Genomic DNA, 27,804 nt, shown 5'->3' on the forward strand with positions numbered 1-27,804 from the left:
CAGCCCAACAGAATATTGTTAGAACTGTGGCACCAATTAAAGTCAGAGCAGCAGTTCCAGCCGCTGAGGACCAGGACACAGAAACCAGAGTCAAGGCCTCATGCCCAGCCTGTGTCCCTGCAAAACTTCATGGGAAACAGTACTCAGGATTCGCCTGAGCCCTCACCCCCACAGGAGGATGACTGGGCATTGCGGTTCAACTAAGGGAGGGAGGTCAAAGTTCCCACCTTGGGGGACATGGTGGGGACCAGAGGCCACATGTAGAATTAGCAATTCATTGGTCCCCTGTGTTGTACAACGTGTCCTGGCACTGGTGGACACAGAAGCTGAGTGTTGATTCACGGCAACCCTGAGTGTTTTCCCAGGATCCCTGCTGTGATAGATGGTTATGGGGGTAAGGCAATTAGAGTGAAGAAAGCCCAAATCTCATTGGGGATAGGGTGTTTATCCCCAAAGGAGTATACCATGTACATTTCGTCCATCCCTGATGTATTTTGGGGGTAGAGATCCTGCAGGGCCTGTGGTTACAGACCATTGCAGGTGAGTTCAGACTGAGGGTATGTGTAGTAAAGGTAGTTCTGAGGGGACATGCTGAGCACCCACCTGTAGCTCTGCCTGTACCTCAGCTGGTGACAAATACTAAGCAGTATAAATTGCCTGGGGGCACAAGGAAATTGGAGAAACTCTACAGGAGTTAGAGAAGGTGGGCATCATAAAGTCCACTCATAGTGGCCAGTGAGAAAGCCAGACGGCTCCTGGCATATAACTGTAGACTACAGGGAATTGAATAAAGTCACACCCCCTTTGCATGCTCCTGTCCCCGACACAACAGACATTCTGGACAGCCTCAGCCATGAACTGGGAATGTATCATTATGTAGCAGACCTTGCTAATGCTTTCTTCTCTATTGATATAGCACAGGAAAGCTAGGAACAGTTTGCCTACGTAGGAAGGCCAGCAGTGGACATTCACTGTCCTTCCACAGAGATATCTCCACAGTCCCACCATCTGTCATGGACTTGTAGCCCAGGACTTGGACACATGGAAGAAACCACAAACAGTGCAGTTGTATCACTACATTGATGATATTATACTCACGTCTGATTCTCTTTCAGATTTAGAAGGGGGTAGGTTCCTAGACTGTTGCAACATGTACAGGAAAAAAGGATGGGCTGTGAACAGCACCAAGGTTCAGGGACCCGGTTTCTCTGTAAGATTCTTGGGGGCTGTCTGGTTGGGTAAAACTAAAGTTGTTACCGAAGCAGTTATAGACAAGGTCCAGGCTTTCCCCACCCCTACCACTGTGGCAGTATTACAAGAGTTTTGCGGTCTTTTTGGCTACTGGAGAGTGTTTACCCAGCACTTGGCACAAATTCTGAAGCCCTTATACTGGTTGGTATGAAAGGGCATCAGGTGGGACTGGGATGAGACATGTACAGTTGCTTTTACTGCTGCCAAGCGGGCAGTCAAGGCCGTACAGGCCTTGAATGTAATGGACTCATCAAGGTCCTGTGACCTAGATGTTCATGTAACCAAAGATGGTTATGGATGGGGTCTTTGGCAGTGGCTTGATTGGACATGCCAACCTATTGAACTTTGGTCGCAACTACGGAAAGGAGCAGAGGTCCGATACACCTTGACAGAGAAGCAATGGGCTGCTGTGTACCACGCCTTGCTGGCAACGGAGCCCATCGCCAGAACAGCTCTGACCACTAAGGTAATAACCACCTATCCCATAGTGGGGTGGGTGTGAGACTGGACCCAAAGGCCACAGAGTGGCGTGGCACAGACACCTACACTGGCCAAATGGGGGCGCATATTTACAGCAGCACAGCACCCTCTCTACTAGCCCCTTAAGTGGAGAACTCCAACACTTATTGGGGCCAGTGACCTATACCAGTGGAAAGCAGGAAGAACTTGCTTTTCAGCCACTGGTAGCCCAGACTCCTTATCAGGAGGGAAAAGCCCCTATACCTGAAGATGTTTGGTACACAGACAGCTCCAGTCATGGGCAGCCCCCAAAGTGGAGGGCTGTGGCTTTCCATCCTAAGACTGAGACAATATGGATGGAGGATGGAAAGGGGCAGAGAAGCCAATGGGCTGACTTGTGGGCAGATGGCTCATAATCACCCAGGAGCCTTCCCCCATAGCTGTCTGCCCTGACACTGGGCCACCTATCAGCGTTTAACCCTGTGGCTACTGACATGTGGCTACTACTCATGCCAACTGAATGGTTGGTCACTGGCCCCTCTGGGGGGAAGAGTTGTAGCAAGACCTATGGGCCTCTGGTCAGACTAATACTGTTACTGTATATCATGTGACTGGCCATTTGCCTTTAGCATCCCCAGGGAATGATGAAGCAGACACATTGGCCCAGGTGCACTGGTTAGAAGGAAAGCCTGCCTCTGATGTGGCCTAATGGCTACACCAGCATTTGTTGCACGTGGGGCAAAAGACAATGTGGGCTGTAGCCTGTAAGTGGGGCTTGCCACTGACCTTTGAACAAGTCAGCAGAGCCCGGAAGGAGTGCCCTGTGTGCTCTAAGAGGAACTTATACCAAGTCCCACAGCAACATGGGACAATAGTAAGGGGGCCAATACCCCTTTTCAGGTGGCAAATACACTATATTGGCCTTTGTCCATATCAGAAGGACATCGGTATGCCATGACTTGTGTGGACATGGCTACCGGACTATTGGTTGCTTTTCCTGCACATTGTGCAGTTCAGCAAACCACCAAGGGGCCTGGAGCGTCTTGTTGCAGCCTATGACTGGCCGCAGGTGATTGAGAGAGATCAAGGCACCTACTGTTCTGGACATGCATTACAAGAATGGGTGCAGCAATCAGAAATAAAGTGGAAATTTCATGTACCATATAATCCTACTGGGGCAGGCATGATAGAGAGGTACAACAGTTTGTTGAAATCTGGCCTGAAGTTGGACACCAAGTCTATGGAGTTGGTCAGTTCACCTATGTACAGTGCTGCGGCGTTTTAAAGAGAAGCCACATAAACGAGCTTTGAGCCCTGTGGATATGCTCACACACCTTGCTGCCTCTCCTATGCAATTGTACGTCCAAACCAAAGAAGAGTTATTGAAGCTAGGATCTGGCCAGCAGAGCAACATCCTGCTGTCAGTCCCTACACTTCATTAAGCCCTGGAGACACTGTTGAATGGACCTGGACCTGGACATTTTGACACATGGACCAGCGATGACTGGCCTTTCTGGCACCTTGGGGGAAAGGCCTGGAAGCTAGCCTCCTGTGTATTCCTGGAATAACAACTGAATGACCCTCAAAGGTCACAGTGTTTAGTCTGTCAATTACTCTCTTTGGTCATTTCTATATTCCTAGAAACATAATCTCAGCAAGGTTTTCAGACTGATTAGCATATAAACCTACAAGCTTTTCAATATCTGAAGCCCTTTTTAAAAAGCTATTTTCCCCCTTTCCATTACATGTATAGTTGTTTTTCTTTCTCATTCCTAATTTTGAGAATGCTAGCTTTCAAGTTTCTTGATCTGGCTATCTAGTGAATTAACTATTTAATTAGCTGAATTCCTGATTTTTCTTTTTAAACAACCACTCAGACTTTCTTCTCATTCATACTGACAAATTTAGAATATCAGTTTTTAGGCTGTATCTCCCCTTAGTATAAGTTTGTGTACCATATATCTTATACTTAAGATTTTAATCTTACTTCTTTTATATATCAAAATAATACACAGTCATAAAAATCCAAGTATTGAAAATAATGACTATACATACCTGTAAGTAAAAAGCCACTGCAATCCTACCCCTTGAGTAAACATCATTAAAATTTTGTGTTCCTCTAGGTTATTTTTTTAATGCGAATACAAACATACACATATATTCTCCACTTAAAAAAAAAAACAGGGGGGAGGAGCCAAGATGGTGGCGTGAGTAGAGCAGCAGAAATCTCCTCCCAAAACCATATATATTTTTGAAAATACAACAAATACAACTATCCCTAAAAGAGAGACCAGAAGATACAGGGCAGCATCCAGGCTACATCTACACCTGCGAGAACAGAGCACCTCACGAAAGGGGTAAGACACAAGCCGCAGGCCAGCGGGACCCAAGCTCCCCTCACCCCAGCTCCTGGTGGGAGGAGAGAAGTCGGAGAGGGAAGGGGGAGGGAGCCCAGGATTGCTAAGCACCCAGCCTAGTCATCCGCACCGTAGTGCAGACACACAGTGCGTGGGGTGCTGGATACTAGGGAAAGGGGACAATAAAACCTGAGACTGGGTCCCCACAGCTGGCGCCCCTGGACAAAGAAAAGCGAGTGCTCTTTGAAAGTCTTAAAGGTACAGGGACCCCACAGCTGGACAGAAACGTCCCGGGACACTTAGCCGAGCAGCTGGGAATCCAGGGGACAGCCTAACCCCCTGGGCAGCAGCACAGCTTGGAGGCCCCTCACGACAATAAAAAGCCTCCCGCCCGTTCCCCCTTCGGCGTGGCTCTGCCACAGTGGAGCAACAGCCTGAGGACAGCTGTGCCCACAGCAGCAGGGCAGAGCTTCTTTCACAGCAGTGGGGCAAGAATCAGAGACCCCCATCTGCACACAGCTGCCCAGCACAAGCCACTAGGGGTCACCGTTCTCCCAGGAGAGGAAGGCCACAAACCAGCAAGAAGGAACGATCTCCCAGCCAACACAAGTGCCAGCTCCCAACAACTACCTCTATCACCATGAAAAGACAGAAGAATTTGACCCAGACCAAAATAACCGAGACAACCTCTGAGAAGGAGCTTGGAGAGATAGACCTAACCAATCTTCCTGAAAAAGAATTCAAAATAAAGGTCAGAACCATGCTGATGGAGCTGCAGAGAAAAATACAAGAGCTAATGGACAAAGTAGGGAGGGGGACTACAGAAATAAAACAATCTATGGAAGGATTTATAAGCAAAATGGATAAGATGCAAGAAACCATTGATGGAATACAAATCAGAGAACAGGAATGCATAGAAGCAGACCCAGAGAGAGATAAAAGGATCTCCAAGAATGAAACAGTATTAAGAGAACTGGGTGACCAATCCAAAAGGTACAATATCTGCATTATAGGGGTACCAGAAGAAGAGAGAGAAAATGGGTTAGAAAGTGTCTTTGAAGAAATAATGGCTGAAAACTTCCCCAAATTGGGAGAGGAAATAATCGCTCAGACCACAGAGGTACACAGAACTCCCAACAGAAGAGACCCAAGGAGGACAACACCAAGACACATAATAATTAAAATGGCAAACATCAAGGACAAGTACAGAGTTTTAAAGGCAGCTAGAGAGAGGAAAAAGGTCACCTACAAAGGAAAATCCATCAGGCTATCATCAGACTTCTCAACAGAAGCCTTACAGGACAGAAGAGAATGCTATGATATATTCAATACAATGAAAAGACAAGGGCCTTGAACCAAGAATACTGTATCCAGCATGATTATCATTCAAATAAAAAGGAGGGATTAAATAATTCCCAGACAAGCAAAAGTTGAGGGAATTTACCTCCCACACACCACCTTTACAGGGTATTTTACACAGACTGCTCTAGATGGAAGCACTCCTAAGGTTGAACAGATGTCTCCAGAGAAAATAAAATCACAGTAAAGAGAGCAGACCAACCAAATACTAACTAAAGACAAAAAATAAAATCAACAACCGACAAAAGCAGTTAAAGGAAACACAAAAGAACACAGAATAAAACACCCAACATATAAAGAATGGAGGAGGAGCAATAAGAAGGGAGAGAAATAAAGAATCACCAGACAGTGTCAATAATAGCTCAATAAGCAAGTTGTTAGGCAGTAAGATACTAAAGAAGCTAACCTTGAACCTTTGGTAACCACGAATCTAAAGCCTGCAATGGCAATAATACATATCTTTCAATAATCACTCTAAATGTAAACGGACTGAATGCACCAATCAAAAGACACACAGTAACAGAATGGATAAAAAAGCAAGACCCATCTATATGCTGTTTACAAGAGACTCACCTCAAACCCAAAGACATACACAGACTGCAAGTCAAGGGATGGAAAAAGATATTCCATGCAAACAACAGGGAGAAAAAAGCAGGTGTTGCAAAACTAGTATCAGACAAAATAGACGTCAAAACAAAGAAAGTAACAAGAGATAAAGAAGGACATTACATAATGATAAATGGGTCAATCCAACAAGAGGATATAACCATTATAAACATATATGCACCCAACACAGGAGAACCAGCATATGTGAAACAAATACTAACAGAATTAAAGGAGGAAATAGAATGCAATGCACTCATTTTAGGAGACTTCAACACACCACTCACTCCAAAGGATAGATCCACCAGACAGAAAATAAGTAAGGACACAGAGGCACTGAACAACACACTAGAACAGATGGACCTAATAGACATCTATAGAACTCTACATCTCAAAGCAACAGGACACACATTCTTCTCGAATGCACATGGAACATTCTGCAGAATAGACCACATACTAGGCCACAAAAAGAGCCTCAGTAAATTCCAAAAGATTGAAATTCTACCAACCAACTTTTCAGACCACAAAGGAATAAAACTAGAAATAAATTGTACAAAGAAAACAAAAAGGCTCACGAACACATGGAGGCTTAACAACATGCTCCTAAATAATCAATGGATCAGTGACCAAATTAAAATAAACATCAAGCAATATATGGAAACAAATGACAACAAGAGCACAAAGCCCAAAGTCCCAACTTCTGTGGGATGCAGCAAAAGCAGTCTTAAGAGGAAAGTATATAGCAATCCAGGCATATTTAAAGAAGGAAGAACAATCCCAAATGAATAGCCTAATGTCACAATTATCGAAAATGGAAAAAAAAGAACAAATGAGGCCTAAAGTCAGCAGAAGGAGGGAAAGAATAAAGATCAGAGAAGAAATAAATAAAATTAAGAATAAAACAATAGAAAAAAATCAATGAAACGAAGAGCTGGTTCTTTGAGAAAATAAACAAAATAGATAAGCCTCTAGCCAGACTTATTAAGAGAAAAAGAGAATCAACACACATCAACAGAATCAGAAACGAGAACAGAAACATCACGACGGACTCAACAGAAATACAAAGAATTATTAGAGACTACTATGAAAACCTATATGCTAAGAAACTGGAAAACCTAGAAGAAATGGTCAACTTCCCAGAAAAATACAACATTCCAAGAATGACCAAGGAAGAAACACAAAATCTAAACAAACCAATTACCAGTAACGAAATTGAAGCAGTAGTCAAAAAACTACCCAAGAGCAAAACTCCCAGGCCAGATGGATTTACCGAAGAGTTTTATCAGACATACAGAGAAGACATAATACCCATTCTCCTTAAAGTTTTCCAGAAAATAGAAGAGGAGGAAATACTCCCAAACTCATTCTATGAAGCCAACATCCCACTAATACCAAAACCAGGCAAAGACCCCACCAAAAAAGAAAATTACAGACCAATATCCCTGAGGAATGTAGATGCAAAAATATTCAACAAAATATTAGCAAACCAAATTCAAAAATACATCAAAAGGATCATATACCATGACCAAGTGGGATTAATCCCAGGGATGCAAGGATGGTACAACATTCGAAAATCCATCAACATCATCCACCACATCAACAAAAAGAAAGACAAAAACCACATGATCATCTCCTTGGATGCTGAAAAAGCATTCAACAAAATTCAACATCCATTCATGATAAATACTCTCAACACAATGGGTATACAGGGCAAGTACCTCAACATAATAAAGGCCATATTTATAAGCCCACAGCAAACATCATACTGAACAGCGAGAAGCAGAAAGCTTTTCCTCTGAGATCGGGAACAAGACTGGGATGTCCACTCTCCCCACTGTTATTCAACATAGTACTGGAGGTCCTAGCCATGGCAATTAGACAAAAAGAAATGCAAGGAATCCAAATTGGTAAAGAAGTTAAACTGTCACTATTTGCAGATGACATGATATTGTACATAAAAAAAACCCTAAAGACTCCACTCCAAAACTCCTAGAACTGATATTGAAATATAGCAAAGTTGAAGGATACAAAATTAACACACACAAATCTGTGGCTTTCCTATACACTAACAATGAACTACTAGAAAAAGAGATCAGGAAAACAATTTCATTCACAATAGCATCAAAAAGAATAAAATACCTAGGAATAAACCTAACCAAGGAAGTGAATGACCTATACACTGAAAACTATAAGACACTCTTAAGAGAAATTGAAGAGAACACTAACAAATGGAAACTCATCCCATGCTCTTGGCTAGGAAGAATTAATATTGGCAAAATGGCCATCCTGCCCAAAGCAATATACAGATTTGATGTAATCCCTATCAAATTACCAACAACATTCTTCGATGAACTGGAACAAATAGTTCAAAAATTCATATGGAAACACCAAAGACCCCAAATAGCCAAAGCAATCCTCAGAAGGAAGAATGAAGTGGGGGGCATCTTGCTCCCCAACTTCAAGCTCTACTACAAAGCCACAGTAATCAAGACAATTTGGTACTGGCACAAGAACAGAGCCAAAGACCAGTGGAACAGAATAGAGGCTCCAGACATTAACCCAAACATGTATGGTCAATTAATATATGATAAAGGAGCCATGGAAATACAATGGGGAAATGACAGTCTCTTCAACAGATGGTGCTGGCAAAACTGGACAGCTACATGTAAGAGAATGAAACTGGATCACTGTCTAAGCCCATACAGAAAAGTAAATCAAAATGTATCAAAGACCTGAATGTAAGTCATGAAACCATAAAACTCTTAAAAAAAAACATAGGCAAAAATCTCTTGGACATAAACATGAGCGACTTCTTCATGAACATATCTCCCCGGGCAAGGGAAACAAAAGCAAAAATGAACAAGTGGGACTACATCAAGCTGAAAAGCTTCTGTACAGCAAAGGACACCACCAAGAGAACAAAAAGGTATCCTACAGTGTGGGAGAATATATTCATAAATGACAGATCCAATAAAGGGTTGACATCCAAAATATATAAAGAGCTCATGCACCTCCACAAACAAAAAGCAAATAATCCAATCAAAGAATGGTCAGAGGAACTGAACAGACAGTTCTCCAAAAAAGAAATTCAGATGGCCAACAGACACATGAAAAGATGCTCCACATTGCTAGTCATCAGAGAAATGCAAATTAAACCAGAATGATATATCACCTCACACCAGTAAGGATCGCCACCATCCAAAAGACAAACAACAACAAATGCTGGCGAGGTTGTGGAGAAAGGGGAACCCTCCTACACTGCTGGTGGGAATGTAAATTAGTTCAACCATTGTGGAAAGCAGTATGGATGTTCCTCAAAAAGCTCAAAATAAACATACCATTTGACCCAGGAATTCCACTCCTAAGAATTTACCCTAAGAATGCAGGAGCCCAGTCTCAAAAAGACATATGCACCCCTATGTTTATCACAGCACTATTTACCATAGCCAAGAAATGGAAGCAACCTAAGTGTCCATCAGTAGATGAATGGATAAAGTATATGTGGTACATATACGCATTGGAATATTATTCAGTCATAAGAAGAAAACAAATCCTACCATTTGCAACAACATGGATGGAGCTAGAGGGTATTATGCTCAGTGAAATAAGCCAGGCAGAAAAGACAAGTATCACATGATTTCACTCATATGAGGAGTATAAGAACAGAGAAAAAAGTGAGGGAACAAAACAGCAGCAGAATCACAGAACCCAAGAATGGACTAACAGTTACCAAAGAGAAAGGGACTGGGGAGGATGGGTGGGAAGGGAGGGATAAGGGGGGTACAGGGGGAGAAGAAAGGGGGCATTACAATTAGCATTTATAATGTGGGGGGGCATTGGGAGGGCTATCCAACACAGAGAAGACAAGTAGTGATTCTAGAGCATCTTACTACACTGATGGACAGTGACTATAATGGGGTGGGGGTGGGGGACTTGGTGAAGGGGGGAGCTTAGTAAAGATAATGTTCTTCATGTAATTGTAGACTAATGATAACAAAGTAACAACAACAAAACAAATACAGGATTACGCCATTCATACTACCTTGTATCAAGCTTTTTATTCTCCCCACTTGATGTGCTTTGACATCTTTATCCCAGTATTCTTTATAAATGCAGCATGATATTCTATTCCTGTTTGATTAGCATGTATGTAGCTGTTTCTATTTTTTGCCACCATAAACAATTCTGTATTGAACATCCCAAAACAGAATTTTCTACATACTCAACAAGCATTTCTATAGGAAAAAATCTTTAAATGGTATTATGAGTTAAAGGGTGTAAGTGATTAGAATCTTTAAACATTGACAACATAAGGTAAGACGGATGTTACCTTTTAAACCTTTTTACGGAAATATAATATACATACATAGAGTGCATAACTCATATTTAAAATGTAAAGTCAATTCTCACAAAGTGAACACACATGTGAACATGGATCCTGAAACAAGTATTTTCAGAATCCCAGACATCTCTCTTCATATCCCTTTGTAGTCACCATCCACCACCACCAAACTCACCTGACTTGCAACACTTTTGATGAATTTTGCCTGTTTTTGAACTTTACATAAATGGGACCAGATTACATACCCCCAGTTTCCAAACTGCACCATGGGTGCCCTGGAGCACTATAATATATTTTCAATGTGAGAAAAACAATACTCAACATCTTTATTGCACTCTGACAACTACTAGATGGTTATATTCCCTTTAATGACATATTTGTAAAGCCACATTTTCAAAATTGCTGTGATAAAACATAATAGCAAAAATACATGGGAACAGAAAAAAAGCATAGTGGTGTCCAATCTGATTTCAGGATTTGACAATGTGTACAGTGCCCAAAAACTATACACACACACATCCCACCGTAGTAATTGTGGCTATTTAATGAAGGAGAAACAACGTTTCTCTTTCAGTTTTTGTGCATTTTTTTAAATGGCTCTTAAGTTGTTTGGAACCAAGTATGTTAGGTATGTCTTTTGGCCTAGGGGTGCCATAAACCAAGTGCTAGGAAAGAAGTCTGGGAGACTCTGATGTATATTTCTGGGACTATTTTTTTTCACTCAATGTCAACCCCATATTTGTGAGAGTCAACCCTATTATTTCAAACAGCTGCAGTTCATTCATTTTCCCTGTATACTATTTCACTACATGACTATCCACATTTATTAATTCTCCTACTGATGGGTACTTGGACAGTTCTTACTTTTTGGTTATTATGAATAGTGTTGCTGTGAACATTCTCTTGTGTTTATATCTTGGAGTGGAATTACTGGGTTATTATGGTCTGTGTAAATGGTTGTTTCAGTAGACAATGCTAATTTTCAAAAATGGTGTATCAATTCATACACTTACTAACAGTGTATGAGAATTTTGATTACTATGTATCTTTACTATCACTTTTTTTCTTTTTCATTTAGTCATTCTGAGGAATGTACAGTAGGACATAAATTTCCCTGAAGACAAAATGAAGCTGAATCCTTTTCCAAAGGTTTGATCAGTTCTTCGATTATCCTCTTTTTGGATGCCTACTCAAATTCTTTCTCCATTAAAAAAAAAAGTGAGAGGTTATTTTTCATTTTCTTAGTTTCTAATTCTTTAGATGCAGGGTTAAGTCCTTTGTCAGATGTATGTCCTACAAATATCTTCTCTCTTACTTTGTCACTTGGCTTTCTACTCTCTTTATGGTATCTTTTGATGAATAGGTTTATCTTAATATAGTCCAATCTATCAAATTATTTTTATATTTAGCTCATTTTGTAATTCTATTTAATAAATCATTGATGACACAGGGCAAACCTTTTCACATTTAAGTCAGCAATCCATCCAAAAATGATTATTGCACATGGTATAAGGTAAGGTCATCATACTTTATCCCTGATATGGATATCTAATTGACTAACACCATTTATTTGATTTTCCTTCCTGCACTGTACTGCTTTGTCACTTTTACCATAAATCAGGTGACAGTGTATGTGTCGATCTGTTTCAGGACTATCTTTTCCTATTGTCTATTTGTCTATCCATGTGCCAAAACCATATTATCTTAATTGTTACACCTTGATATTTGGTAATTTAAGTCCTCTAGATTTTCTCCTTGATTGCTTTGGCTTGATATTGCATATTAATTTGCATTTCAGTTAAGCATCTTCTGATGTTTATTAGCCATTCATATTTCCCTCTTCTATAAGCCAGCCCTCCAGGTCTTCTGGAAAAGAGATGGTTACCCTTTACATACTAACAAGCATTCTATCTTCCTGTATTAGGGAATCCATCCCTTACCTGTCAAATGTTGTCATCTGCATAGTCTTTTTAAAAAATGTGCTTACATTTTCCCCCCTATTTTTTATGTACTCAAAAGTATTAATTCAATTTGACCCAGGAATTCCACTTCTAGGAATTTACCCTAAGAATGCAGCAGCCCAGTTTGAAAAAGACATATGCACCCCTATGTTTATCGCAGCACTATTTACAATAGCCAAGAAATGGAAGCAACCGAAGTGTCCATCAGTAGATAAAGAAGACGTGGTACATATACACAATGGAATATTATTCAGTCATAAGAAAAAAACAAATTCTACCATTTGCAACAACATGGATGGAGCTAGAGGGTATTATGCTTAGTGAAATAAGCCAGGCAGAGAAAGACAAGTATCAAATGATTTCACTCATACATGAAGTATAAGAACAAAGAAAAAAATGAAGGAACAAAAAACAGCAGCAGAATCATAGAACCCAAGAATGGACTAACAGTTACCAAAGGGAAAGGGACTGGGGAGGATAGATGGGGAGGGAGGGATAAGGAGGGAAGGAAAGAAAGGGGGCATTACAATTAGCATGTATAATGTGCGGGGAGAGGCACAGGGAGGGCTGTGCAACACAGAGAAGACAAGTAGTGATTCTACAGCATCTTACTATGCTAATGGGCAGTGACTGTAATGGGGTTTGTGGGGGGGACTTGGTGATGGGGGGAGTCTAGTAAACATAATGTTCCTCATGTAATTGTAGATTAATGAGACCAAAAAAAAAAGTATTAATTTCTTTTTTTCCTCCAGGGTTTTGGTTTCATGCTTAGAAAAGCCTTCTCCATGCCAAGATGGCATTACAGTATTGGCAAGATGAATAACAGATGATTTCACCTTTTACATTACTTATTTTTATATTTGACATTATTTAAATTTGTAAATTACCCTAAAAATAGTTTCTTTAGAGAGGAAATTTCAGTCATCTTCCACTGCAAGATAGTGACCCTATAATTTATCTAATATTTTTATGATTTTATTTGCCAATTTAAAATTTTTATTCATAAAAAGAAAAAATACATAAATATTTAATTCACCTGGTATTCATTTTGGTATAAAGTGTGAAGTTAAGGCCTTTTTCTCCAGTCAGCTCCCCAAGGTGTTTTTGGATATTTTTCCCATTTATTTAAAATGTGGCATTACCTCCTAACTTGATCATATAATGAATTCTTAAATATGCTTTGGTTTCTATCTAAACTGTCTACTATGTTCTAGAAATCAAATTCTCTCTGCTGTTATTGTGCCAGTGCTACACTGTTTAAATATGACTATCTTATAATGCATATCTCTAAGTATTGTGCATCTTCAAAATTTCCTTGGCTCAGTCTCATGTAATTAATTCCTCCAGATGAACTTCGTTATTTAATTAGTTTCTTATACCCAAAAAAATTCTGAGAGTCTGATTCATGTTGTGATAAATTCACAGCTTTAACTGAGGTAAGTTGACATATTTATAACATTACTTACACCTTCTCATCCAGATACATGGTATGGCTGGATATTTATGTTCTTTCATGTTCCTCCCCCATAAAATTTCACTGTCAATTTACTAATCATAAGAGCTCTTAACATGAAAAGATACTAATTCTTTGGCTGTCAAACATGTTGTAAGAATTTTCTTCAACTTGTTACCAGTCAATTTCAAAAGATTTTCAGAGTTTTAGTCTGTACATAGCTATACAACAGAAATATACACAGAAAAAACTCTTAATACTAAATCACACATTAAATTCATATGGTTTTCAGAATGAGACTCAAAATAATAATAAAAAACAAAATCATTCAGTTTAAGACTGAAAACAGAAATAGAACACATTACTGAAAAACTTGACCTAGCCAAAACTTAACTCTATGGCAAAATTTTATTTATAAGTGGAACAGGATACATAATGGGCAATTCAGCAGTTTTAAAAAAAAAGGTCATAGCCTTTCTTCTTAAAAGAACCCAGCCCTGTGTTCTAGCTCTAGTTGCTTTCACTTGGGATACAATTTTACAATTCCTTTTATTCATCTTACTCATTTCTACTATCAGACTGTTGAAAGCCCTTGGGAAAAAAACCATTTAGATTCGGACATTATTTTGCACTGAACCATCCTTACTACCTGTCGACTTTTTTTTTTAAACTTATTTTTGGTGAATTTCTCTTCCTATATACCTCAGCAGTCATTTTCAACTTCAGTTTAGGCTTCCTACGTAAAAGCTACCATTTCTATCCCTTGTTCTCAGCAGATGATCTTACCTCCTTATTTGTGATCATGATTTTTTGCAAACTTACATTGATATTTCATGTCTCTCTTCCCATCTGATCTTAGAGGAAGAAGTATTCTTTTCCTAACTTCAATTTAAGACTCGTGTCTTGATTTATCCAGTGAAGGAAGGGGCAAGACTCATTAATTAATGCTCCTGCTCAGGGACTCTATTCCACAATTTATTTCCCACCTTATTTGTATATTCAACTTCTAATTCTTTTGGCTTCTGCCATTTAACCAATCAATATATTCTAATGTTTTCCATTCTTTAAAAAGAAAAAAAATCCCTTCACATTTCACCCTTTCTGTTTCAACACCTCTCTTCCTTTCTTAGGGAGTAGTCAGCGTGCCTACTTTATCACCCTTATTCATTCCACAAACCCTATCTTCTAAAGCTTTGAGTGCCTTCACCTGAAGCTGACAAAATTAATAGTGACACTAAAGTAAAAAAATCAAAAGGGATGGAGGAATTTTTGGTTCCATAAATACTACAATTTTATCTCTGACTATGCCTACTGATGGAAGTTGGGACTGCTGGAAGGATCTGATTATGAGTTTCTCCTTGGCTCTAAATCAGAGAAAATCGGGAACTGTAAATAATAAGCCTCTTAAAATTTTTACAAATCGGGCAGGGTCTGAGTATCTTATATTTATGCGTTGATACATTGTTTAAAAGCAAGAAAAATTCCTTCTTGTATTTCCATTAAAGTCTCAAGTTCTAGGCATTGACTTTCACTGTACCTCAAGATTTCATCAAACATTAGTTTTACAGTGTCTACCATCAAAACGATCTAGTACCTAAAGATGCAAAAGCTTTCCGAAAGCAATGAATTTAAGAAGTAAATACTAGCTATGAGACTTTGACTAAATGATTTAACTTTCTCACCTTTAACACAGGGTTATACCCTACTTTACAGTTTAATTTTGAGGCTTAAAACAAGCCAACATGTGTAAAAGCATTAACACAGTTGCAGGCACCTTTAACTGTTAAATACCTTCCTTCTCAGTGGAAGTGCCACACTCCCAAAAGACATACAACTATTAAGGACATTAAAACTGTGAATTACGTGAAACAGAAAATGTAACAAAAGCACTATCTGTTCACACCAATAATAACCTTCTTCAAATGAAAAGCTTCCATTAGAAGCAAAAGTTACTAGAAAATAGCCAAGTATTTTGAGAGAATTCAACTACTAAATATACTTCGATTAAATTTCCAATGATTTTCTCTAAAAAGTGTAAAAGATTACATTAAGATTTAATCACAGCACACACACAAAGCTGCAGTTTCCCAAATTGCGAAAAACTAATCTAACTCATCCTTCTTTGGGAGTAATAAATCTTAAATACACAAAATTCCTTAGATATACACAAAAGTAAATCAACGCATCAAAGGGATCTGGAATGAAGGAAAGTTTCCTCTACACCCTCGACCCCGCACCCCCACAGTAATATGAATGACCAAAATCAATTTTCTTCAAATATTTAGGGGAGAGAAAAAACCCCACATTTTCACTGTTAGAAGTGTTGTAAAGCAGCTGGATTTAGTAGAATGCTGCAAGTCAGCTGTTTTCTGAAAAAATATGCTGGGGTGGAGAAGGCGGGCAATCTTCCCAATAAAACAACTGCCATAAAACACCATATATATATAAGAATATACACATCTGTTAAATATCAGTTCAGTGTTCCAGCCAATCTGCAGACCAAGAGGAAGTATTTCAGATCTAAAAAAGTAAATCATATTCTACTTCTGGTCAAATTTTGCATGAGTGGCTACTGAAGGACAGGAGTTATCGACCCTATTCAAGGCAGGGGGTACTAAATAATAAATCCACTGTTCACATTCAAATGTGGGGGAAGAGGAAAAGGGAGGCTCCAAGTCCATAAAGTTCTCCTCCCTCTCCAAACACTGCAAAAAATTGTCCACGTCTGAAGACACTTAACCTTGAAACTCCTTGGAGAGTGACTTGGATACTTTCTATTCAGATTTTTGAAGGGGAGCAATTTAGGAACGCTGCAGCATTGCAACTTTCAAATACATGAACGTAATTTAAATTCCAAAGTATTTTTTCTTTCAGGAAAGATTTTTTTTACCTTCCTTTCAAATAGTTTATCACCACTCCCATATTAATAAACACCTCAAATCATCCCCAAGTATAAATAACAACCAAAGTTTTAAGGAATGTGCGAATAAGGCACAAGACTACAATAATTCAACTACCTCTCGATTTGGCTAAGAAAGGAAAAACGAAGGAAAACGAAGCAGAAAAAAAATACTTAGGAGGGTGGCAAGGGAAGTAGGAAGGGGGTGGCTGGCGGGGCAAAAAGTTCAGCTGATGCTGACAACTGGTAAGAGAGGTAAGAAATATCTAGACGACACCGGCTAGAAGGGAAGGACTGAGTGGGACGCGCGCAACAGAGAAAGTCCACGCAAAATGCCTACCCAGGGGTGCTACAGTGCAGGAGGAACACCAAAAGGGGGGCAGACACTTTAGGAAGATACCAATCGAGGCCCGAGAACCTGAGAGACAGGACCCGGAGGCAGGATATTTCTATCCTGGCAACCCCGAGGCCACACCAGATGTCTCGGGAGGCGATCCTGCTCCGAGGGGTGAGGGGTTAACCGTGGGGCTTCGCAGACGTGGAAGGGGGTGCGGCCCCAGGGTTGCGGCAGGAGAGCAGGGAACAGGCCCACGGTCCGTACCTTGTAGTAAACGTCGAACTGGATGTTCTCGGGCAAGGAGCGGATGTCTCGCCGGGAACGGATGTAGTTGTCCACGACAGCGGAGATGGCGGTGTTATAGAGAGTCTCTGGAATCCACTCTAGTTCCACGGCCGCCATCTTCCTTCCCTCCTCCTCCGCCTCCTCCGCCTCCTCCTCCCGAAGGCCCCCGCCTCCCTCCGTAGCGAACTCCTCTGCGGCCCCGGAGGATTCGGAGGGGCGGCAGGAGCCACGCGGGCCCGCGGAAGAAAGGCGCGGCCGCCCTGCCTCCTCCACCGGCGAGCTGTGGGCAGCGGCGGCGGACGCAGGCCCGGGTAAGCACACGCGCGGGGAGCAAAGAGAACCCAGCCGCGGCCTCCCACTCCGGGTTTGAGAGAAACCCAGGTTCCGTCCCAGCGCCGATCTCTGCAGGGGCGGGACTGCGTGTGCAGCGTCGTGACGTCAGCGGGCGCCGACGCGCTGGAGGGAAGGAATGCGGCAGGAGAAAAACTTGGGAAGGCAAGAGCGGTGATCTTTCCACAGGGGACGTACTTTCTTTCCAAGGGGTCTGGGGTTTGGTGCGTGGGGAGACCTTTTGCCCTGGGACGAGTTATTCTGAGTTTTTACCTGCCGGTCCCGAGTCACTGGGTACATCAGTCCCTTCAACAAATCCTGCATTGGGGTCAGGAGGGAAGGGAGACCTGCTTTTCATTGTATAATCATTCCCACTTTTTAAACTTTTTACCATGTTTTCTTTTCCAAACAGAATTTAGAAAAGAAAGAAAGAAAGAAAAATCTTGCTGTAGAAGAACTGCCTAGGAACTGACTGTGGAATTACAAATAGTGGTGAGAGGAAAAGAGCTAAAATGTGGCCAATCATAGGACTTAATGGTCAAATAGAAATTAAGATTTCAGTTTTCTATAGTTCTAGTCCTGATCCCAGGGGATTGTTGAATAATTGAGGGTAGTTGTTTCAGCTCTCTTCCTTCCTCATCCTGAACATCTGTTGTTTATATAACTTAACTTTCCAAGTCTGTAACTGCAAGAACTTTATGCAACATCTTTCTGCTCTAGGAATTTACAAAGAAATAACTGGCCATAATTGGTGACACTGTCAATCTCATAGCCACTCTGTAAATATAAAACCTGAAGACAGTAATGATAATAATGTCCTAACATTTAGAGATGAAGGAATTGGAAGTGGTTCTTCCAGTTCACCTTGGTATTTCAGTGTTAAAGGGTTAAATAATCTGGTAAAAAAGAAACACACTTAGTCCTTAGTCTATTACCAGTTCTTACTCTATAATCCATGAACTAGGAAAGCTGTGATTGACCTTAAGAAAGGGTTGCCAGATTTAGCAAGTAAAAAAAATAAATACCCACTTACATTTGAATTTCAGATAAACAACAAAGAGTTCTTAAAGTATTGTTATATGCAATAGTTTTCCAAGTCACTCAAGCACACCATCACTCCAGCAAATCGTGCATCAGGAGTTCCTTGACACAGACCTTTTGAGACTATTTGAACCTCTTCCCACAGAAATACATAACTATCCATGCAAATATAGCATGGGACAAACTTACACTAAAAAGCTCTTCATTGTTTAACTAAAATTCAGATTTAACTGGGCATCTACACTTTATCCAGCAACCCTACCTCAAGGGATCCATGAATCCCCTGAAATCGAATGCAGATGATCTAGGACATTTGCCTGAATCAGGAACTGGGCTCAGGTCCTATAAACAGTTTAAGTTGTATCAGACACACTTATTGATTGCTCTATGGTCTTTAGATGCTGCTGGGCATAGTTAGACATCCAAAACTATATAGACAGAGGAGTCTCTGGACAAAAGGGTGTCTTACTTCTTTCTTCAGTGTTTTGAGAGTGAAAGTTATTAAAATGTGTGATAGACTGGGAGGCCTTAAGAGCAGAAACACTGCCCAAAAGGACAAGACCCCTGAAAAACAATTCATCAGGAGGGTTGGAGGAGTCAGGATCAATGGGCTGTCAAAGGACCAAAGGTCAAGGAAGAGCACTGACTCCAGAACTAGAACCCATCTGCAGGCTTAGGCAGCTCAAGAATTAACTGAGCAGAGAAATGAGTGGAAACTAGGCCATTTTTGTTGTACACCAGCCTCAACTGAGACCTTGTACCCTAGGAAAAGAATGAGTCCCAGCAGAGCTGGGATTTAAATCAGTAATTATATAAATACTGCCTTTCATATTTTGGATAATAGCATAGCCATCTGAGTTTTCAGTGGTCAAGGCCAAATCACAGAGGAGTTATATGTGATGCTAATAGCCTTAGACTTTATCTTGGAGATGACAAGAACTCCTTAAAAGATTTTTGTAAGCAAGTATGTAAAAGGATCAGATTTGTGTGTCAGAAAGAAGACAGTAGCCATGTATGACCAGCAAAGCTGGAAGAAGTACCAGAACTATGTACTCCCAGCTCTAGAAGGGTAAAAACAGAAGAGGCCTGCTAAACTGTCATAGCCATCTATACATTTTGGTGGACAGAGGTCCCTTGTATCACAAAGATCCTGCTGCAGTTCACCAGACTCTCTTTAAGCCTTAACTACTGATAGCCTCAAATTTGGCAGAAGGCTTGCACTGTTCAGAGCTATATGAGATCTGAACCTGGTCCAGAAGGAATTCTGAGAATCCTAAGAGGCAGTACACATTGTGACCATTTTAAAACTGCAATTTCTTCCTTCATCAGATGTGGGGTCTAAGTACCTTCCTCTTGAAGCTGGTTGGAATATGTGTGCTTTGAAAAATGGAGTACAACAGAAGTGATGCTAGGTCATCAGAAAAAGGACTCTCCAAGAGTCCGCCTTGTTCTCTGGAATACTCTTGGATTCCTGTCCACCATGTAAAAAGATGAATTACCTTGAGGACACCACGCTTCCAGAAAGCCTAAGCCACATGGAGAAGCAATCTAGTCAACAGTCGCAGCTGAGTGCAGCCTTTGAGTCATCCAGCTCAAGTACTGGTTATTTCAGCGAAGAAACTGACAGATGATTCCAACTCCAAGACACTTGAGTCACCCTCCCAGATGAGGGCTCAAGCATCATGGAACTGAGACAAGCATCCCTGCTCTGCTCTGAGTTCATGACCCACAGGAGCCTAGTAAAGTGGTTGTTTATTTATATCACTAGGGTTGGAGTGATTTGTTATGCCACAAAAGATCACTGGAGCACACCATTCCAATCCCCTAAAGTGCCCAGGAACCCATCACTTTAGACTCCATATTGAACCTATTCCCTCTCAGGGCCACATGTTACTGAGCATACGAATTCAGTGATGAAAATAATACCTGCATTGGACAATTTTTCTAACTGGCTCTGCTACACTAGTTCTAAGAGTGAACTTCCTAACCATAGACTATGAGAATGGAGACTGATTTTTGTCCTAAATTTGAAGAGTCGTTTTCAGAGCCCTCCATGTCTATATCCACATATTCAACCCCTATTAACCACAGATGAACAATCATATGGACCTCCTAAATAGGGTCATCAAGGAACACTTACGATACCAGACATAAAATGACTGGTTCCTATGACTTGCAATCACCAAAAAACAGAAAAGGGCTTTACCAATAAGTTCTCACTTGGGGAAACAGTGCAGATAGAAATCCAGCTCAATTCTCATCTCTCAGTACCATAACCTATATTCACAGAAAACTTAAACGAATTTCCTGGACATGTTCAGAGTTACTGTCCCTCTTGTCACAGCAGCTTTAAATTCACCCTGCTTGCTACACACGGCATTCTATCTCCCAAATTAATCCATATTGCTACCTACTAGAATGCTTCCCCTATTCTTGATATTTATTGTCCTCATTAACATACATAATACCCCCATTTGTTCTTAAGAAGCTGAGGAAAATGTACCCTATCATTTGCCAGTTCTTACTTTGAGGAAGGTCACTTGGAACCTGCCCTGGATACAGTCAACCTACTTACCCTGACAATCAAAAATAGAGAATCAGCACGGAAGGTCTGAGTGGTTTTGTATTTGTGCTGCTAATGCTGGTCCAAGATGTGGAATAAAGGCATAAAGGTCATTCTTGAAAAGACAAACATGTAATCAATAACAACAATGCAGTGTGAGAAATACTGATAAGAGTTGGCACAGGATATTATGGGAGTACTGAAAAGGAGATAATGAGTTAATTTAGATGTAATAGTGTTGTAACAGTTCCAAAATAGGTCAGTTCTCAAATTTTTAGTTGCTATGAAGTTCATGGGAAAATAAACAGATTTACCTGAACAATTCTAAGTGGGCTCATTTTACCTTGATACTACACTTCCAATTTCTGGGAAATTTTCTAATTATTAGAATGTAAAAAATACATGGAAAATTGTGAAACAAAGTTGTTCTTTGTCATAGTGAAAAGTTATGACTTTTTTTCAATGAGAGAAAATAGGAATAAGATAAAGTATATGCAAAGTGATATAATCATATAATTCATGAGCATCCCATCCACTTCCAACTCCCCACTAGACATTTAAGTTAAAATATACAAATGACACAGACGTTTAACTTAGAAAACAAAATATACGGTGAGACTGTTTACTGAGTTTAACAAGATATTGAGGACTTTGGATCCAGTTTTTAATTTTTTTAAGGATGATGGATATAAATAAGATACCTAGGCAGACTTGGGTTTTAAGAGCGGAAAAAGAAAACCTTGATAATTGACTATAGTTAAAACAAGAGAATATATTTTAAAAAGAGAAATAATGTGAATTCAAAAAGATCACATCTACAATCTGCCCTGAAATATCTATTATAATGATGTCTTATGTTGTAATTTATTTTTATCATATGTGGATGCTTTAACTCCCCAACCACCCATAAACATTTTGAGGAGCAGACAAAAGAGTTTGTATTTCAGATGCCAAGGCTAGCACAGATATAAGATGAGCATTCAGTAATTGGATTAATGAATGATTAATCCTACCTCTCTAGGGGGAAACAACACACTGTTGCTACATTTCAAAATATTTACTTCCTTTAAACTCAAAATTTCAAAAACACACTTTTAAATATTTTGTTTCTTTTTTAAAAATTGTGCTAAAACATAACAAAATTTTCTATTTTAACCATTTTTAAATGTACAATGCATTGGCACTAAGTACATTAACAATGTTCTGCAACTATCACCACTACCCATTTCCAGAACTTTTTCATTACCCCAAACAAAAACTCAGTACCCATTAAGCAAAAATTCTCCATTTCCCCCTTCTTCCTTTCCTCTGATAACCTTTAACCTACTTTATGTCTATATGAGCTCACCTATTCTAAGTACCTCATTAAATGGAATCCTACAGTATTTATCCTTTTGTCTATGGCTTATTTCATGTAGAGTGTGTTTCCAAGGTTCATCCATGTTGTACCATGTATCAGAACTTCATTCCTTCATAAGATTGAATAATATTCCATTATATGTATATAACACAGTTGTCTATCTATTCATCTGTCTATGGCCAGTTGGGTTGTTCCCACCTTTTGGCAATTGTGAATAATGCTACTATGAATATAGGTATGTAAACATCTCTTTGAGTCCCTGTTTTCATTGCTTTTGAGTATTCCTAGGAGTGGATTGCTGGATCATATGGTAATTGTATGTTTAACTTTTTGAGGAACTGTGAAACTTTCCACATCAGCTGTACATTGTATCTTCCAACAACAGTGCACAAGGGTTCCAATTTCTCCACATCCTAACACATATTATTTTCCATTTTTTAATAATAGTCATCCTACCCTATGTCTTCTGATTGGTGCATTCAGTCCATTTACATTTAAGGTAATTATTGATAGGTATGTACTTATTGCCATTTTATTAATTGTTTTCTGGTTGTTTTTGTTGCTCCTCTCTGTTCTTTTCTTCCTCTCTTATATTCTACTCTTGTTATTTGTTGGTTTTCTTTAGTGCTGTGATTTGATTTCTCTTTTTTAACTCTCTGTGTATCTTTTTTATGCTTTAGGTTTGTGGTTACCATAAAGTTCATGGATAGCTTTCCAACTATATAACAGTCTATATTAAGTTGATGATTGCTCTGTTTCAAACACAATCTAAAAGTATATTTTTTCTTCTTCTTCTTCTTCTCCATACTGTATGTTTCAGATGTCATAAACTGTACTTTTTGTGTATCCTTGACTGATTTTGTTTATGGTTGGTTTTACTACTGTTGTTTTGTTTTAATTTTGTTCTTGATTGGCTTGTAATTGGTCTACCACATTTACTATAGGTTTATTTTCACTGGAGAAAACTATTTAGGCTTAAGAACATTTCTATCTACAGAAGTCCCTTTAACATATCCTGTAATGTCAGTTTAGTGGTTATAAATTCCTTCAGCCTTTGTTTATCTGGGAAACTTTTAATCTCTATTTCATATTTGAATGATATTCTTTCTGGGTGGAGGATTCTTGGTTGAAGGTCCTTTAGTTTCAGTACATTAAATATTTCATGCCATTCCCTTCTGGCTCCTCAGGGTATTTTGTATTTCCATATAAATTTTGAGATTATTTGTTCTAGTTCACTGAAAAATACCATTGCTATTTTGATAAAGATTGCATTGAATTTGTAACTACTTTTGGCATCAAAACCAAGAGTTGGTTCTTTGAGAAAATAAACAAAATAGACAAACCCCCTAGCCAGAACTATCAAGAAAAAAAGAGAGGGGACACCAATAAACAAAAACAAAATCAGAAATGAAAAAGGAATAATCACAGTGGATAACACAGAAATACAAAGAATTATTAGAGAATTCTATGAAAAATTATATGTCAATAAATTGTACAATCTAGGAGAAATGGAAAAATTCCTAAAAATACAACCTTCCAAGGCTGACCCAGAAAGAAACAGAAAATGTGAACAGACCCAATTACCGAAACAAAATGGAATTGGTGATTAAGAAACTCTCAAAAAACAAAACACCAGGACCAGATGGCCTCACAGCTGAATTCTACCAAACATGTAAAAAAGAGCTAATACCCATCCTTAAACTATTCCGAAACATAGGAGGGAATACTTCCATACCCATTCTATGAGGACAGCATCACTCTAACGCAAAAGCAGACAAAGACACTATGAAAAAAGAAAATTTTAGGCCAATATCCCTAATAAACATAGATGCAAAAATCCTCAACAAAATACTAGCAAACCAAATTTTAAAATACATGAAAAGAACCATCCACCATGACCAAGTAGGATTTATTCCAGGGATGCAAGAATGGTACAGTTTTTGAAAATCAACCAATGTCATGCACTTTAACAAAAAGAATAGCATCATGGCCATTTTGGCAATATTAATTCTTCCTATCCATTGGCATGGGGTAGATATCCATTTATTTGTGTCTTCTTTAATTTCTCTCATGAGTGTCTTATAGTTTTCAGAGTTTAGATCTTTCACCTCCTTGGTTAGGCTTATTCCTAGGTATTTTATTCTTTTTGATACAATTGTCAAGGTAATTGTTTTCCTGATTTCTCTTTCTGCTATTTCTTTGTTATTGTATAGGAATGCAACAGATTTCTCTCTATTGATTTTGTATCTTGCAACTTTGCTGAATCCAGTTATGCATTCCAATAGTTTTTTTGGTGGAATCTTTAGGGTTTTATATATATATCATGTCATCTGCAAACAGGGACAATTTGATTTCTTCCTTACAATTTGGATGCCTTCTATCTCTTGAACTTCTATGATGCCATGGCAAGGACCTCCAGTAGTATTTTGAATAAAAGTGGTGAGAGTGGGCATCCTTGTCTTGTTTCTGATCTTAGAGGAAAAGCTTTCAGCTTTTCACCATTGAGTGTGACATTAGCTGTGGATTTGTGATATACAGTCTTTATATGTTGAGATACGTACTTTTTACACCCATTTTGTTGATTTTTTTATCATGAATGGATGTTGAATTTTGTCAAATGCCTTTTCAGCATCATTTTTATTTTGCTATCATACTACTTAAGGAAAAAAAGAGTCTCTGCTGATAGGTGGTTTGCCTCCTCAGAATGGTATCAGTCACTGCACTGTTCTGTTTCCTCTGAGCTAGGCCTCCCACTCCAAGGCTGCAGTGTTCTGCTGGCAGGCTTTATCCTGGTGAGATGCCTGGGTAAGGAACAGGCCTCAAAGTGAAGACACTTCCCAGAGCAAGAAAGCAAGGGAGATGGTGGAGGCTTCAGGGATTCACTGATGTTATCTGACTGTTTGCTGAGCCTTTTTATTATTTTTTTTATTCTTTCTTTCTCTGTTTGTTGTGGTTTGCCTAAAATTAGTGGGATCTCAGTTAATCCCTCTGACTGCCTCCATAGATTGCCACTTCAGAAAGAGCCAGCTTTGGCCATCTAGAATCATGATCCTTTTCCCTTTAAAGTTAACACTGCTTCATTGTCAATTTTTATCTACTGTTGCAAAGGAGAAAGCGTGGAAAGTTAAGTTTCTTTTAATCTTTGGAATATAGAAAAGTTACCAGAGTTCACTTGGAATCCTCTTTTGAGTCCCTTTCTCACACCCCATGTCTTACCCACTAGGAAATCTTGTGCTACCTTCAAAATATATGCAGAATGTCATCACTTCTCACCACATTTACTACTACCACCCTGGTCTAAGCCACCATCATTTCTCATCTGGATGACTGAGACAGTCTCCCAGAATAAATTCACTGTATTCACTCCTGTCATTCTTCTACTCAAAACCCTGCAATGGCTCCCCATTTCAAAGTGGAAAAAAAAAGTCTTTACAGTGGCCAACAAGATTCCACAGGATTTGTATTTCCCTGACCCCACCTTACCTCCCTTACCTGCTCTACTGCTTTCCCCCTCACTCTGTTCCAGCCATGGTGGTCACCTTGCTCTTATGTTCTCTCTTCTCAGACCATTCTTCCCACAGGTAACTTCACTACTAATTCTCTCAGCTTCAAGTCTTTGCTCAAATGATACCTTTCAAATGAGGCCTTCCCTGACCCTCAATAATGTTGTAACCAGCCCTCCCAGCCATTGACTCCAGATCTTCTCCTTTCTCTGCTTTATTTTTCCCATAGCACTTCCCCATTTTCTAACATGCCACATAAAGACTAGTAATTGTTGTGCTTATTTTTTATTGCCTCTCCTCCTGCTGGAATGTAAGTTCCACAAGGGTGGTATTTTTGTTTCTTTTGTTCACTGTTTATCTTCAGTAACTAAACCAATACCCAGCACATAGCAGGTATTAAATAAATATTTGCTGAATTTAATGAATAGCATATATTTAGATGTGGCTCATCTTTCAGTAACCTAAAATAAAGATAGTGTCAGTGAGACAGGGACCAGGGGTGTAGTCAGAGTAGGGTGAGGGCCTCTGGGAAAAGCAGGGCAGAATATTTACAGTCAGAGCAATGTAACAATGGGCAAAGAAGTCCCCAGTGAAACTCTGTTAAGCATTATGCAAAGTCAAGGTCACACTAATTCTCTAGGGAAAGATACCTAAGAATATAGACATCTTCAGTGAGATCAGTTAAAGGTCAAAAGGCCAGAAGCAACTTGGCCTGGAATGTTTGAGTGTTCTGCAAGGGTATCCGCATAACCCGTGACTCCGCTGTCAGCCCTAGCAGTCAGACTATGACCCATCCCACCTTGAAGACAGGGCAGGTGATGCAAGTCCACACCCCTAACGCAAGTCTCATGTTCTCGAAAAATCCTCAACTGCCTATAAAACCCCCTAGACGACGCACCACTACGGGCTCTCTTGTCTCCTCCTGGAATGAGCCAGGAGCTCTATTCTCTCACTTTATTTCTAAATAAAAGCCTGTACCTTGCTCTCCTACCTTGACTCTTTGTGAAACTCATTCTACGGCTCTGCAAACAAAAACCCTGGCATCATCAGCATATATTTTTTCCCAAAGAGATATAATCTTTGGGAAATTCTCAATGCACAAGCCTTCTTTTTCACCCCCAATGGAGATAATTGCAAGCTTTAAAGAAATTGTCTATGTACTTGCCTCTCTCCTCCAAATCTTTCATCTCACTTAGCTCCAAGGAAATTACTTGAACACTAAGGTGTGACAAGGGTTCCTCTTTAGTTTCCAGAAGCAGGAAAAACTGTTCCTTTTACAGTTCTTGAATCATTTCATCAGGAAGTTGGAGAGGAAGTAGAATGTGTATGACTTGCTTACCACATTGGCCAATTTAACATCTATTTTGTATTAATTTTTTTACTGAACAGAATTTAAAATATTCCTAACTTCTAGTTAAAAAGGTAGTTTGAGAAGAAATTCAGATGGCCAACAGACACATGAAAAGATGCTCCACATCGCTAGTCATCAGAGAAATGCAAATTAAAACTGCAATGAGACATCACCTCACACCAGGTAGGATAGCCAACATCCAAAAAGACAAACAACAACAAATGTTGGTGAGGTTGTGGAGAAAGGGGAACCCTCCTACACTGCTGGTGGGAATGTAAATTAGTTCAACCATTGTGGAAAGCAGTATGGAGGTTCCCCAAAAACCTAAAAATAGAAATACCATTTGACCT

The 27,804-nt window shown here is 39.6% G+C and overlaps 1 protein-coding gene and 1 long non-coding RNA gene across 2 annotated transcripts in view; one reads left to right on the plus strand and one right to left on the minus strand.

The window, feature by feature from the left end:
- APPBP2 (amyloid beta precursor protein binding protein 2) overlaps nt 1-17,688 on the minus strand; it is a 69,663-nt gene extending 51,975 nt beyond the window's left edge. Inside the window, exon 1 of the mRNA XM_037026850.2 lies at nt 17,286-17,688. Coding sequence (XP_036882745.1) covers nt 17,286-17,423 — 138 coding nt within the window. The 5' untranslated portion in view covers nt 17,424-17,688. The remainder of the gene's footprint in view (nt 1-17,285) is intronic.
- Nucleotides 17,675-20,438, plus strand: LOC108410210 (uncharacterized). The gene is made up of 3 exons (XR_012130633.1): nt 17,675-17,801; nt 18,049-18,128; nt 20,007-20,438. It is a non-coding gene; the product is annotated as an uncharacterized lncRNA (long non-coding RNA).
- The last annotated feature ends 7,366 nt before the right edge of the window (nt 20,439-27,804 follow it).

The sequence above is a fragment of the Manis javanica genome, chromosome 4 (genome assembly GCF_040802235.1).
Source record: "Manis javanica isolate MJ-LG chromosome 4, MJ_LKY, whole genome shotgun sequence".
NCBI lineage: Eukaryota > Metazoa > Chordata > Mammalia > Pholidota > Manidae > Manis > Manis javanica.